The 14,927-nt window shown below is 39.6% G+C and overlaps 1 protein-coding gene across 1 annotated transcript in view; it reads left to right on the top strand.

The window, feature by feature from the left end:
- Positions 1 to 14,927, top strand: part of avl9 (AVL9 homolog (S. cerevisiase)) — a 94,306-nt gene that overhangs the window by 42,181 nt on the left and 37,198 nt on the right. The window contains exons 9-12 of the mRNA XM_043688809.1: positions 1,453 to 1,522; positions 2,094 to 2,638; positions 7,719 to 7,853; positions 13,484 to 13,703. Of these exons, the coding sequence (XP_043544744.1) occupies positions 1,453 to 1,522; positions 2,094 to 2,638; positions 7,719 to 7,853; positions 13,484 to 13,703 (970 nt within the window). The remainder of the gene's footprint in view (positions 1 to 1,452; positions 1,523 to 2,093; positions 2,639 to 7,718; positions 7,854 to 13,483; positions 13,704 to 14,927) is intronic.

Below are 14,927 nucleotides of genomic sequence, written 5' to 3'. Positions count from 1 at the left end.
CAGTAGTGTTATCATCACCGTCAACATTTTTCAGTCACCAGAAACTGAAGTGTTCCAGTAACATATATGCTGTGGCTAGCAGAAGAGGTTCAAGACTGGCTTTGCTGGAGAGAGGCTCATGATTTGACATATGAAAGCTTCTGTATCCCAGCAAAGTATAAGTCAGGACTGAATAGGATCCAACAGCTCTCTAAGAGCTTAGCATCATCAAGGATAAACCAGCCTGCTTGATTGGTACCCATGTATCCACCTTCTACTCCCTCCACCACTGTCAGCAGTGGCTTCAGTTTGTACTACCTAGAAGGATTCTCTGTAACAAATCACCAAGCCACCTTCTGTCACATTTCAGCCTATTTTTTCCAGAAGGAAAAGGGCAATAGGTACCATTATTTCCAATTCTCCAAGTTCCAATTAAGACATAAGTTTGACTTGGACATGAATCAACATTACTTGATTGTGGGTTAAAATCCTGGAACTCCCTATCTGACAATATTGTGGGAACACATTCCCCATACAAACATACATATTAGGTGCAGGAACAAGCCATTTGGCTCCTCAAGTTTACTGTGGTATTTGATAAAGTTGTGACCTCAACTCCTTTCCTGACAAACTATCTCATCAAGAAGTGATGTTACAACGCAATTGATGAAACCAACATTGCTTGATGTTTGATGAGTCGATTCATGAAAATAGTGCATAAATCTCAAACACAGAATTCCAAAATTTCAACAAGGTTTGAATCTTGAAATAAAGGTGTGCAGTGCATGAATACAATAAATAGTTGTTAAACTGTAAAAGAGCAGTCAGATGAGATTTGCATCCATCATGCCATCAGGACAAAATAAGAAAGCTGGGTTTTTGTTTGAATAAACTATTCTCTGAATATATTTACACTAGATCTACTGTGCTTTCATTAGCTGCGTAGTAATTTATCAAATCCATAAATGTTCAGAACTGAATGTTCTAGATGTTAGAAATCTGAATTAAAAACACAAAATGCTGGAAATAATCAGCAGGATGGGCAGTATCTGTGGAGAGAAAACACACGAATGTTTCAAGTCAATGAATTTCATCAGAATTCAAGTTGCTAGGCTGAAATATTAACTGTTCTCTCCATAGCTTCTGTCTGAGCTGCTGAGTATTTCTAGCATTTTCTGTTTTTATTTGGTAGACGTTCAAAATCTTGCACTACCGGATATTATGAGTTACAGCTTTGAATAAAATTGACAACACACAAGGAGTTAATTGACTTTATGTCAGCAGTCCATATATTTGACCTTGTTGCTGCACTCAGCACTTTCACACATTTGTCGGAGGTGAGAGTTACTGGGTTTCAACTTGTAATATCTGCTTGAAAGTTTAAAGAATTCCTACACTTGGATTGTTAATGAGTTTTGAAAAAGTATAACTTGTATCATGTGAATGATAATAAAATGAGAACTATCTTTACAGGTTCTGTTTTATTTGTCACCAGTAAATCGTCTGGTTGGAACCCTGATGACTGTTCTGTCACTTTTTCCAGGTAGGCACATACACATTTGCACCATCAAAAGTGAAGTCAGAACCTTACAAAATACATTGCAGTCAATGTAGTACTTTTGAAATGAAGTAAAAGTAGAGAAACATGACAAAGACTTTGCACATTACAATATCCCAAAAACAGTGATTAGATATGACCAGGTCATCTAGTTTTAGTAATGTTAGTTGAGGAACTAGGAGGACTTCTCAATTTTTCTTCAGAGATCCACTGAGAACACAGTTGGAACCTTGATTTAGCATTCCATGCAAAAGATGGCACCTATGACATTGTAGCATGCCTTGAGTGCTGAACTGAAGTGTCAGTCTGAATTACATGCTCAAGTCTCTGGAGAGCAGATCATGATTTTTTGATTCCATGACTTGAGTGTTGCCATTGAGCCAAGGTTAATTTTTGTGGTGAAGCTAAATTACCAAGCTTTACTATGCAAAACCTTATTCTCTGTAATGTGGGTTCATTTGCAAATTTTGATTTTGGTTACTAACTCTGAATAATGGTTTAGCCTTTCAGTTGGATTCTATTCAACTAATAATCTATATTTTTATGATTGTTGTAGGAATGGTAGAACACGGTCTAGCAGATTCATCGCAATACAGACCACGAAAAAGCACATCAGAAGAAGTTGCACTCCAAGAACACGGTTTGAATGCTGAAGATTATGTTTCCATTTCTGTGTCAGACATTTCAAACCCTGCTTCAGAATTCAGTGTAGAGGCAAAATATCCAGGAGGAGATCATCATGAGAAGATAATGGAAAAGGTGGTAACCTTTTCAGATATACAGAGGTCGGAGCACACAGATAGTAAACAACAGCGGCAGTTGCGACCGCCACAGCACATTTCATCCAACTCATCAGAGAGTGACTGGGAAACTTTGGATCCAAGCATTCTTGATGCTGATAATGGGGTAAAGGAAGGTGTGTTGGATGAAAAGGATAATTCTGACAAAAAAGAAGCATTTACATCAGATTCCTCAGTTTCCCCAACCTTGCCAATCACAGTGCAACCACAGGCTAACACAGGCCGGACAGTGATCGTCCCAGGGCTAATTTCTGGACTGGAGGAAGATCAATATGGAATGCCCTTAGCTATTTTCACTAAGGTAATTTCTAAAAATATTGCATTTTAACTTTGATTGGAATTCAAGAAGATGTCTGCAAGTTGTCATTTTTGAATGAAGTACTATATAGACTTAAATACTAAAATGGACTTATTCTGAATATTTTTCTAAACCTAGAGGCCAAAAGTGCAATTTAATTAACCTCAATTAAATATTTATCTAAAGCAAGATGAGATCTCTTCATAAGTGTAACAATCTAGCAGTGTTTTGCTAAAATATGGTAAAACTGCACCTTAGCTTGTTCGTCAAAAATTATGTAACAAAATACTTGTATAATTGTACTTCATTGTACATTTTGATAAACAAGCTGATATTTGTATTTCTCTATTTCCTAATACAATTTTAAGTGATTGTATTTTGTCTTTCATGAACATAAGCTTCCTTTTAGGTGATCATGTTTTAGTTTGTTTTGAGGGTAGAGTGTTAGCGGCAAGACCAGCATTTATTGTCAACCTTTGATTTCCCTTGAGAAGTTGATGGGCTGCCTTCTTAAATCACTGTAATCTGTGTGGTTAAAGATCTCCAATGTTCCTGTTAGATAGGAATTTTGACCAAGTGATGATGTTGGAATGTGTGTCTGTGTGCGTGCTTGCTTGTATGTGCACACATGTGTGTCAGGTGGTGGATGTCGTCTCACTGTCGCTGCTGCCAGGACACCCTGACAAGCCATGGCAGTGTATTATGTACATTGAAAGCATACTGCGTACTTTTCTGATGGTGCAGGGAGTACATATTTAAGATTGTGCATTTCTCTGAATGTTTTGTTAAACTGAGATCTGTATGGTCTGACTCCAAGATATGAAAGATCCCATGGCAACATTTCAAGAACAATAGATTTTTTAAGTTCTCCAGTGTGCCTTGATCAACGTTACATCACAACCAGCATCATTAAACCATTATAGTTAATTCTGATGGAAGGTTATCTACAATTATACACTCTACATCTCTCTCCACGGTAGCTGCCTGACCTAAGTATTTCTGACATTTCTTTTTTATTTTAGATTTCCAGCATCTGTGGGCCTATCATGGTTATTTTAAATAACTGTTGCTATTTGTGTGAGCATATTGTATGTAATTTGATGCTCCCACACCCAACATTGTAACAGTAACTAATTTTCAAATGAGCTGTTTTGATTGTAAAGAACTTTGGGATATCTTAAGGTCATTAAATGGACCATAGAAATACAAGTTCTTTGCTTAAAAATAGTTAAGACTTTCACCTTGTCTGAGATGGTTCAAAACTCAACATTATTCTGATGAGAGAAAATTTAAAATAGCATTCATTGTGTTATTCAGGGTGGGGAATAAAGAAGATATGCTGCCTTCATGGTTTTGTGGTGGACTTGTAACCTAGAGACTGCTTGGAGACAAAGACATCTCTACATTGTGTAAACCCTCAGAATTGTATGGTACTATATTGTGCAAAGTGGAATACTGACACATTTATCAACTCAAGACTGGGCGTCCATGCGGCACCATGTGTTGTAATTAGCTCCAGAATTGTACTCTAAACACAATCTGCAAACTCATGGTATGGCATTTCTTCCACTGTACTATTGTCATCAAGCTAGACGATTAACCCAAGTTCAATCAAGAGTGCAGGAGGATACGACAGGAATAGAACCAGGCAAACCTATAAATGTTGTGTCAATCTGGTGAAGCTACAAAACTAGACTACTTGCATGCCAAACAGCATAAGTAACAAGTGATAGACAGGACCAAATGATTCCACAACCAATGATCTAAGCTCAGTGGGTATGCAACATCTAGTCATGAATGGTGGTGACCAATTTAACTATTCACTGGAGAATATCCCCAGTTTCAATGACAGAGGAGGCCTGCCAAGGGAATAATCCATCTCAACTTCTCCAGGTGTCCCCAGTATCTCAAAAGCCAGTCTTCAGCCAATTCACTTTGTTCTATGTGATCTCAAGAAACAATTATACATGCTGGATACTGCAAAGATGGTGGGTCCTGATAACATACTAGCAAAATGCTCAGAACTTGCCAAACACTGGCCAAGCTTTTCGAGTGCAGGTACAACACTGGCATCTGCTTGAAAATGTGGAAAATTGCCCAGGAATGTTAGAATCCTAAAATTAGAATTCTGTATACAAAAATCAGAATAAGCCAAACACATCTAGTTACACCTCCTCTGGCTACTCTTGATCAGAAGTAGAGTGATGGATGGTGTCAACATCATGCTATCATTAGTTATCATGCTATTTAGCAATAGTCTGCTTACCTATGTTTATTTTGTGTTCCACAAAGGCCATTCAGCTCCTGACTTCACTACAGCCTTGGTTCAAATGTGGATAAAAAAGCTAAATTCCAACTGTGAAGTGAGTGACTGCCCTTGACACTGCACTTGACCAAATGAGGCATCAAGCTGCCCTAGCAAAGCTAGATTCAATGGGACTTGGGAAAACTCTCCATACGGAGGAAAATGGTTGTGATAGTTGGATGTCTTAGCTCGAAGGAGATCTCTGCAGACGTTCCTCAGGGTAGTGTCCTAGGCCTAAACCACATCAGCTGTTTCATTGATGATCATCCCTCCATCATAAGGTCAGAAGTGGGGATGTTCACTGATGAATGTGCAATGCAATATGATTGCATTCCTCAATACTGAAGCAGTCCAAATCCATGTGTAATAAGACCTTGCCAATATTCAGGCTTGGGTTGACAAGCACTAAGTAACATTCATGCCATAAGTGCCAGGCAATGACCATTTTCAACATCACCTCTTGATATTGAATGGCATTATCATCACTGAATCCTCCCCAAATATCAACATCCTGGGAGTTACCATTGACCACAAACTGAACTGGACTAGCCATATAAAACCTTGGCTCCAAGAGCAGGCCAGAGGCTAAGAATCCTGAAGAGAGTAACTTACTTCTTGATGCCCCAAAGCCTGTCCACCATCTACAAGGCACAAGTCCAAAGTGTGATGGACTTGCGTGGATGAGAGCAGCTCCAACAATACTCAAGGAGCTAAAACATAGAAAATAGGAAAAAGTAGTCTATTCAGCCATTTGAGCTTGTTCCACCATTCATTATGATCATGACTGATCATCCAACTTAGAAACCTGTTTCTGTTTCTCCCCCTTATCCTTTCATCTCTTTCGCACCAGTGCTATAACCAACTCATTCTTGACATCATGAATTATTTTGGCCATCACTGCTTTCTGTGGAAGCAAAGTCCACAGGCTCATCACTCTGTGGGTGAAGAAATTTGTCCTCATTTCAATCCTAAATGGTTACCCTGTTTCATTAGACAGTGACACCTGGTTCTGGACTCATCTATCATCAGGAACATTCTTCCTGCACGTACCCTGCCGAGCGCTGTTAGTATTTTATAGGTTTATATGAGATCCATCTTCAGTCTTCTGAATTCCAGCAAATTTATCCTCCTGCCATCCCAGTAATCAGTATTGTATACCTTCAATGCACTCTGTAGCAAGAACTGTATTCCAGCTGTGGTCTTACCAACATCTGTATAATTGTAGTAAGACATCCTTTGTCCTATACATAATCCTGTCACTATGAAGGGCAGCATACCATTTCCCTCGATCACCTGCTGCACCTGGATACTTCCCTTCACTCACTGTTTTACAAGGGCACCCAGGTGTTGTTGCATATTCCCCTCTCTCTATTTGTAGCCATTCAGAGAATCTGCCTTCCTGTTTTTGCTCCCAAAGTGGATAACCTCACATTCATACACATTATACTGTATCTGCCACGCATGTTCCCACGTGCTTGTGGGAAGCTTGTCCAAATCACACTGAAGCACCTCTGAATCCTTCTCACAGCTTACTATTATCCAGGCACCAAGTCCACAAACTTTCACTCATGCCTCCACCAATGCTCAGTAGCAGCAGTGTGTACCATCTACAAGATACAATGCAGAAAATTACCACGGCTCCTTAAACAGCACCTTCCAACCCATGACTACTGGGCAGCTGATATATGGGAAAACTACTACTTGCAAGTTCACTCCAAACCACTCACCATCCGGACTTGGAAATATGAAGCTATTTCCTCAGTGTTTCTGGTTCAGAACATTGGAAGTCCCTCCCTAACACCATTTGGTGCACATAAACCAAATAGAATGTAGTGATTCAAGAAGACAGATCACCACTACCTTGGGCCACCACCACCACTCAATGGGCAATAAATGCTGGTCCACCCAGCAGCACCTACATTCCCTGAACAAATTTTTTAAAAGGCTGTGTGGAAGAGATTGGCAGGTTGGATTCAGCTTTGATAACAAACCTTTTATCTTGAGTTATGCTGCTTTTACATGCTTGGCTATAGTTGATTTCATTTTGTTCAGAACCAGACTCTCATTCAACACTATAATTAACTACGATCATCTCAAGTAGAGGACATAAAGTAACACTGCCTTTGTGTTTCCAATCTGTTAAGGGTAGCCATCTTCATACTTTTAGATTCAAAATTCTCTTGTCAATATTTACACTTAAACTTTTTCCTTCATGGTACTCTTTTCAATCTCCGTACAGTCAGTGGAGAGGCAGCACAGACATACTCTCCCACCTTTAGAAGCTTAAAAACATGAACACTTTGTGCTCTTATAAAGTTTGCCTAAGTGGAAACTAAGGGTTCTTTTGATTCAGGAGGAAGTTCTGTAATCTGCAACTAGTTGCAGACCATAGAGATATAATGATGGGGAATCTTTCCAGCTGCACTTTCTTCATTCTGTGGTTTATTTCCTTCATGATAATAGACAAACTGAAGTTGAATTGATTGGATACAATTTTGTAACTGCATATATATAACATCGAAATTAGGAGCAGAAGGAGGCCATCTGGATTCTCAAGCCTGTTTCCAGTTTAATAAAATCTTGGTTGATCTGATTTTGTCTCTATTCTACTTTTCTCTCTGACCCTCCTTTACCTCTTAATTCCCTTAATGGTCGAACATCTCTGTATCTGATTCACTCTTTCTTATGTTAGAGTCCTTTTATTTGCTTTCCATTGCTATTGTTATTCTAATTTCTAAAGAATATTCAATGACTGACATGATTTATGTTTTCTTACAGGGTTATCTTTGTTTACCATACATGGCTTTGCAGCAGCATCATCTTCTGTCTGATGTCACTGTCCGTGGGTTTGTTGCTGGGGCAACAAATATCCTTTTTCGCCAGCAGAAGCACTTGAGTGATGCAGTTATTGATGTAAGTGCAGAATTCTGGAATGTAATTTGGTTTGTGGCTTTAAATTGACTTTCTGGCTAACAGCACAACAATGAACATTCCATAAATTGTAGACTATTACCTTAATTGTAGAACAGTTCAGTAAAAGTCTGTAGTGAATATAGTAAACTTTGATAGGCCAGTGGCCGTCTGTAAATTGGAAGATCCTTCAGGTTTAGATAAAATCAATCATATGTTTTCATGTGGTTCTGCCTTTATATTAGTTAATGCTTATGATATGAATCCAGCACCTAATATCTACTTGCTCTTCGTTATCCACTGATTCGCTTCCTGTGGATCCATGTACTTGTGAAGTCGGCTTCAGGACCTTTTTTCAATTCCCACTGACACATGATCCTTTGTGGTGCAAAGGAGTGATTTCCCATTTTGTTTTTGTTGCCTGCAGGATGTCTGAGCCCTTGTCCCCCACAGGTAGAGGATTTGCAAATACTACTTTATGGCTTGATAAAATGCAAGTGATGAAATGCTACACTAGTCAGCTAATTAGTTTCACTGGTCAATGATCAGCAATTTCAATTAAGTTCTAGCTTTTAAGTATTTAAAATTAAAGAACCTATTCACAGATTGATCCTTGTTCCTGGTACAGTAAATGGTTAGTTTCAATCCAATGCCAAGATGCAGTGATAGATTTTTAATATTTTTGTCAATATGAAATATAGAAATTGAGAACTTTTTTTAAGGTCAGTTTGTACCAAGCATCCACAAATTGTAAATAAATATTCTTCCTCATTCATTCGCTCTTTACATCCATATACAGTAGTGCCTCGACTTACGAACTTAATCAGTTCCAGGACCCGCTTCGTGAACCGAATCAATTTTTCCCATTGTTTGGATAGCGTAAGAATGCTTGGACGGCTGTTCACAGCGCACGCGCCAAAGACGAACTGAATGAGATCACACGGGGCCTGAGAGCTTTTGCGTTCAACAAGCGTGTAGCAAAGCAGAATAATGAAACCATGTGGTCGCACATGGGCTTTTTGCGTTCGTACCTTCGTTCGTACCTTGAATTTCGTACGTACGTTGAAGCAAAATTTTATGTACAATCCTGTCCATAAACCAATTTGTTCGTGAACGGGGTCATTCGTATGTCGAGGCGCTATTGTATATGTTTTACTGCTATCTAGAAAAAAACGTATGGAAATGCTGTTACTTTGTGAAATGTGCAACCAGGTGAGAGGCTGTCAGTTTTCTTTTTCAAGGCCTTGTTAATAAGAATGTAAGAAATAGGAAGAAGAGACCATATATTCCTCTTTTCTACTCTGCCATTTAGTCTACTCGTGGCTGATCATCACTCCCCATATCCCTTGTCTGGGCCTTTTTGTCATGATAGGAAACACGTAATTATGTAGAACTTTCCAAGTCTTCAAAATGAATTGCTTTTGAAAATTAGTAACTTTTGTTAGGTAGGCGAGTGCATCAACTAATTTGCATATATAGCTAGGTCCCAAAAGTACTCCTGAGGTGGTCAGCCAGTTGAAATAGATCTGTTAGTTGTCAGGTAAAATTTCCATTGGAATATCAGAATAGAATTACCCTCGACTTAGGAGTGCAGGTCTATAGTTCTTTGGAAGTGGAATCTTGGGTAGACAGGGTGGTGAAGATGATGTTTGGCTTCATTGGTCAGTGCATTGAAAATAGGAGTTGGGATGTCATGTTATGACTGTACAGGACATTGGTGAGGTCAATTCTAGAATACTGCATTCAGTTATGGTCTCCTTGCTATAGGAAAGATATTCTTAATCTTGAAAGGGTTCAGAAAAGATATACAAGGACGTTGCCAGGTTTGGAGGTTTTGAGCTATAGGGACAGGCTAAATAGGCTGGGGCTATTTTCCCTGGAGCTTCAGAGCTGAGGACTGACCTTGTAGAGGATTATAACATCATGAGAGGCATGGATAGCCAAGGTCTTTTCCCCACGATAGGAGAATCCAAAAATAAGAGGCAAAAGGTTTAAGGTGAGAGGGGAAAGACCTAAAAGGGACCTGAGGGGCAACTTTTTCACGTAGAGGGTTGTGCTTGTATGGAATGAGCTGCCAGAGGAGGTGGTGGTGGATACAACTACAATATGAAAAAGGTGACTAGATGGGTGCATGAATAGGAAGGGTTTAGAGGGATATGGGCCATATCCTAGCAAATGAGACTAGATCAGTTTAGGATATCTGGTCAGCGTGGAGAGTTGGACTGAAGGGGCTGTTTCCACGCTGTACAACTCTGTGACTCAATGCCGTTTTCAACAGTCCTTGGATGTTTGCATTGACCTGAGAATGACTTTGTGGGCCATGAGACCCTATGCCTGTTTTTCACAATTTCCTTTTCATGAGTCTATCCATGTGCTCTTTCGTTAATCTCACATCAGTGACTTGTATATGTCCTTTTATTTTCTCAGTCCCACCTCTGCCTAAATGTGCTCCCAACCGTGTGCAGGATGTCCTCATTAACGTTGTAGTTGTATTCCTGAAAATCATGACTGTAAGAGATGACTCTAAGCAAATCAGATTATTCCGCAAACGCTAATGTAAAAGTTATAGTTAGGTTCTTTAGGGCCTTTCTCATCAGAAAAAAACATTAAAACATTATGTCCTACAAATTAGTGCATTTTATTTCCCAAATTCCTACACTAGTAAATGAAATAACTTTCTAATAAAGTAGATTTTGAAATGTGGTACCTTTTTCTCACCTCCACTTGTTGCTAATCATGTTCATCAACAGTCCTCTTCTCCATAACTTCTGGTTGCCACCAGTCCCACTCTGTGACCATCCTGGTTGCTGCATGGACCTTACGACTTGTGGTCTCTCCTGCTTTCCAATCCATCCTCCCACTGCTGATCCTTTGACTTGCTGCCTCTGCCATTCCCTAATTCACTGCCTTGCTGTTGATCTTTCAATCTTTAGCTTCTGCCATTCCCTTACTGGTCCTCTCACTCACAGTTCCCTCTCCTGATCCTACATTCTCATTCAAGGATTAGATTCAGGTTCTGTTCAAAGTTGAGCTCCAGGATTCTGAAAGTGAGAACTCTGATAGTGCATAAGTGCCCACACTGCCACTGTTGAAGTTTTGTAGTTGCTTTAGCTCTCTGCTTCCCTCTCCTGAAACTGTAAGTGAGGGATTCAGAGAGGATCGGTGAGAAGCAGGAAGAACAACCTCAACTTAAATCTTCAGTTCAGTCACTTTATAAAAAGAACTCTGTGGCACATTTAACTTGAAAATCAAAAGGAGAAAGCTGATTAGCTCAAAACTGTTGGATTTTCAAAATGTGAGTCTAGAAGTTAATAGCTACAGGGGAGTTAGGGTGCAACAGCCATGATTACAGTGAGGATTGGTGGCAGACAGAGGCATAGAGGAAACAAACTAATTTCTAGATTTATGTACTATTATATTCATTTTTAATGAAATGATTATGATACCCCAGTTCAGGACTTCCGTATCATTGGGATCCACACTTTCACAATCTTTGAGTTCCATATTTAAATTAGATAATAACAAGAGTTAGGGAGCGTCGGGAGTGGGAGAGGCCAATCGGAAATACTATCAGTCAGGATACATGGCCCTATTTCAGACCAATCAGAAATGACTTTAAACAAAAATCTGTGATGCTTAATGAGAATACAGGTCCTATTAACAGACTGCCATTAACGTAAAAAAAGGGAATTAGGGCAACAGTATACATGGACCTATTGTATATCTGTTGAAACAATCAACTGGGAAGCATTATCAAGCATCCTTCGCCACTTTGGCTGCACCACGAAATTTATCACCATTCTTTGCCTGCTCCATGGTGACATGGCAGTCATGGTAGTGATAAATGGTTTCACCATCGATCCATTCCCTGTTTGGACCTGTGTCAAGCCAGGCTGCATCGTTTCCCCAACAGTGTTCTTGATCTACCTTGCTGCAATCCTTCGCCTCACCATCAGAGTGGAACTAACCTACAGAACCAACGTCTTTGAACCAAAACCAAAGTCACCCCCACCAGTGTCATTGGTTGCAATATGTGCATGACACATGTATGTGTTCAATCTCAGAGGACAAACTCCAGACTATTATTAGCACTTGAACTGAGGCATATGAGAGCATGGGTCTCACTGTGAACATCTGAAACAAAGATGCTCCACCAAACTGTCCTGGCTTTGCCTGATCATCAAGGTCCACAGGGAGATCTTAGAGAATGTTGGCCTTGGGCTGCCTGAGATAAAAGGCATTCAAGGACAACAACATCAGATCTGACATCAAGTTCATGGTATACAGAGCTGTGATGATTCCCACCCTCCTACATGACTGAGATATGGACTGCCTGTGCAAGATTTTGTGAATCCGCTGGGAAGAAAGCTGCACCAATGCCAGCATCCTGGACCAGGCCAATGTCCCCAACATCGAGGCACCGACCACCATTAACCGGCTGTGAAGGGCTGGGCATGTCTGCGTGACCGACACAAGACTCCCCAAGCGGGCACTCTACTCGCAGTTCTGAAATGGCAGGCAAGCCCCAGATGGGAGAGAAGTGCTTCAGGGATACACATAAAGCCTCACTGGTGAAGATCAGCATTCCCATTGACAGCTGGGAATCACTGGCCCACGACTGTTGAGGAAGAACACCCAGGAAGACATCAAGCTTCTTTAGACTTAGTGTTGAAAATGTACGGAAGCCAGGTGGAAACAGTGTAAGGAGAGTGCTGACACACCAATGCCCCTGCATCCCTTTCCAAAACCATCACCTGCCCCAGGCATAACAGAGCCTGCGGAGACTGCATCCATGTGTACGTCCATCTACGGACTTAGCCGAGAGTGGAAGAAAGTCGTCCTTATCTGTGCCAATAAATGAATGAAAGTATGTATGTTCAAACATTTAATCATCTGTCTACATGTATCTCTTATCAGTGTTTCCATGGCTTCTCATTTCTGGATCTTTCTCTCCCCCAGTCCGTGTTCTGGCATTATTTATAAATTACTCAGTTGTGTTATCACCCAGTTCCAGTTATGGCTTCTTACCTGTTAACTGACATGTTTATGGTTCTAGTATATTCTTCTAGATTTTTATCAGTTGCAGATTGTTTGCTTTTTGCTTTAATAATTTTAAGGTGCCTTTGAGAGTTGATGTCATTTACCATGACATGAGAGTAGAACATTTTTTTTCATGAATGAAGCCTTTTCATCCTTTATTGCTTGCTGCACTTTTTACCCACTTTTAATCTTGATGCCCACCTCAATTCCCATTTTAATTGTAACCTGGCACTGTGGCAGTCTAACTGCAGAGTCCCCAGGATCATACACTAAAGCTACCGATCTGAATCAATATCTACAGGAATATATATGGGCAATTCTATGTTAGATAGGAAAAACCAACTGAAAAACGTATTAAGTTTTAGAGTGCCATATGTAAGCCTCACAGTATCTACTAATATTTTTAACAAATAAGCTTAATGAAAATCTAAGTTTTAAAATATTGACAAGGATAATATTGGTTGCAACAAATGTTTTGTAAACATGATGGTAAGCAAACATTACCTTCAATCATTCTTTAAAAGAATATTTTATAAATTTCCATGCTGGAAATCAGAAATATGGCAGCTGTTATAAATTGTGTGTTTTTATAGATTGAGGAAGCTGTGATTCAGACACATGATCCAGAGCTACGGAAGTTGTTGAACCTCACCACAGCAGACCTACGGTTCGCAGATTTTTTGGTGAAACACGTAACTGAAAATAGGGATGATATCTTTCTCGATGGGACTGGCTGGGAAGGAGGAGATGAATGGATCAGGGCACAGTTTTCACTCTATATCCATTCCCTTCTTGCCACTACTTTGCAACCAGGTGAGAAGTAATGTTTGAATGTGGTAAAATCACAGTTCTAAGTGCACGGTAAAATAATATCATAACAGATTGCACTTCTATTTATCTACAAGCAATGTTTGATTGTTCTTAAGTTATGGATGTCAAAACTCATCAGTCTTGAACCTTATCAGTCTGGCCCTTGAAGAACACACAACTTATCCTATTTGCAATTGGGTTTATTCTTTGTTGGATTTTGTAGGTTGAGAACGTTTTTTTCATTTGTACATAAATTAATTTTGTGTCAACTTCTTGAACTATCTGTAAATGGAAGAGAAATTTTATGATAACATAAAAGCAGGAACAAACACAAAGAAATGCTGAGAAACCTCAGCAGGTCTGATTGCATCTGTGGAGAGAGAAACAGAGCTAACATTTCGGGTCCGGTATGACTCTTCAGCCTTTCATACTGGACTTAAAACTTTCTTCCTTTCTCCACATATACCACCATACCTCCTAAGTTTCTCCATAACTCTGTGTTTATTTCAGATTTCCAGCATTCACAGTACTTTTCCTTTACATAAATGTAAGAATTTTAATAAAATGTGAGAAGAAATGTAATTGCCATTATGATGTAAGCAGATACTATTCAATTTGGAGAAATGTGAAGTTAATTTAGGCAAGAAAGAAGGAAAGGATTATACACATAATGGAAGGACATTCATAGGTGTTGATGAACATGACACCTTCAAATATCTAATTGCCTAAATGGCCAGTGCCAGTAGGTAAAACTACAAAAATGCCAACAGCATTTTTGAAGAAGTAACAAAGAGGATTGATGAGGGCAGAGCAGTAAATGTGATCTAATATCTAATTGCCTAAATGGCCAGTGCCAGTAGGTAAAACTACAAAAATGCCAACAGCATTTTTGAAGAAGTAACGAAGAGGATTATGAGGGCAGAGCAGTAAATGTGATCTACATGGACTTCAGTAAGGCTTTCGACAAGATTCCCCATGCAAGACTGATTAGCAAGGTTAGATCTCATGGAATACAGGGAGAACTAGCCATTTGGATACAGAACTGGCTCAAAGGTAGAAGACAGAGGGTGGTGGTGGAGGGTTGTTTTTCAGACTGGAGGCCTGTGACCAGTGGAGTGCCACAAGGATCAGTGCTGGGTCCTCTACTTTTTGTCATTTACATAAATGATTTGGATGCAAACATAAGAGGTACAGTTAGTAAGTTTGCAAATGACACCAAAATTGGAG

Source organism: Chiloscyllium plagiosum, chromosome 4 (assembly GCF_004010195.1).
Source record: "Chiloscyllium plagiosum isolate BGI_BamShark_2017 chromosome 4, ASM401019v2, whole genome shotgun sequence".
Classification (NCBI taxonomy): domain Eukaryota; kingdom Metazoa; phylum Chordata; class Chondrichthyes; order Orectolobiformes; family Hemiscylliidae; genus Chiloscyllium; species Chiloscyllium plagiosum.
This window is presented reverse-complemented; position numbering and strand designations above follow the sequence as displayed.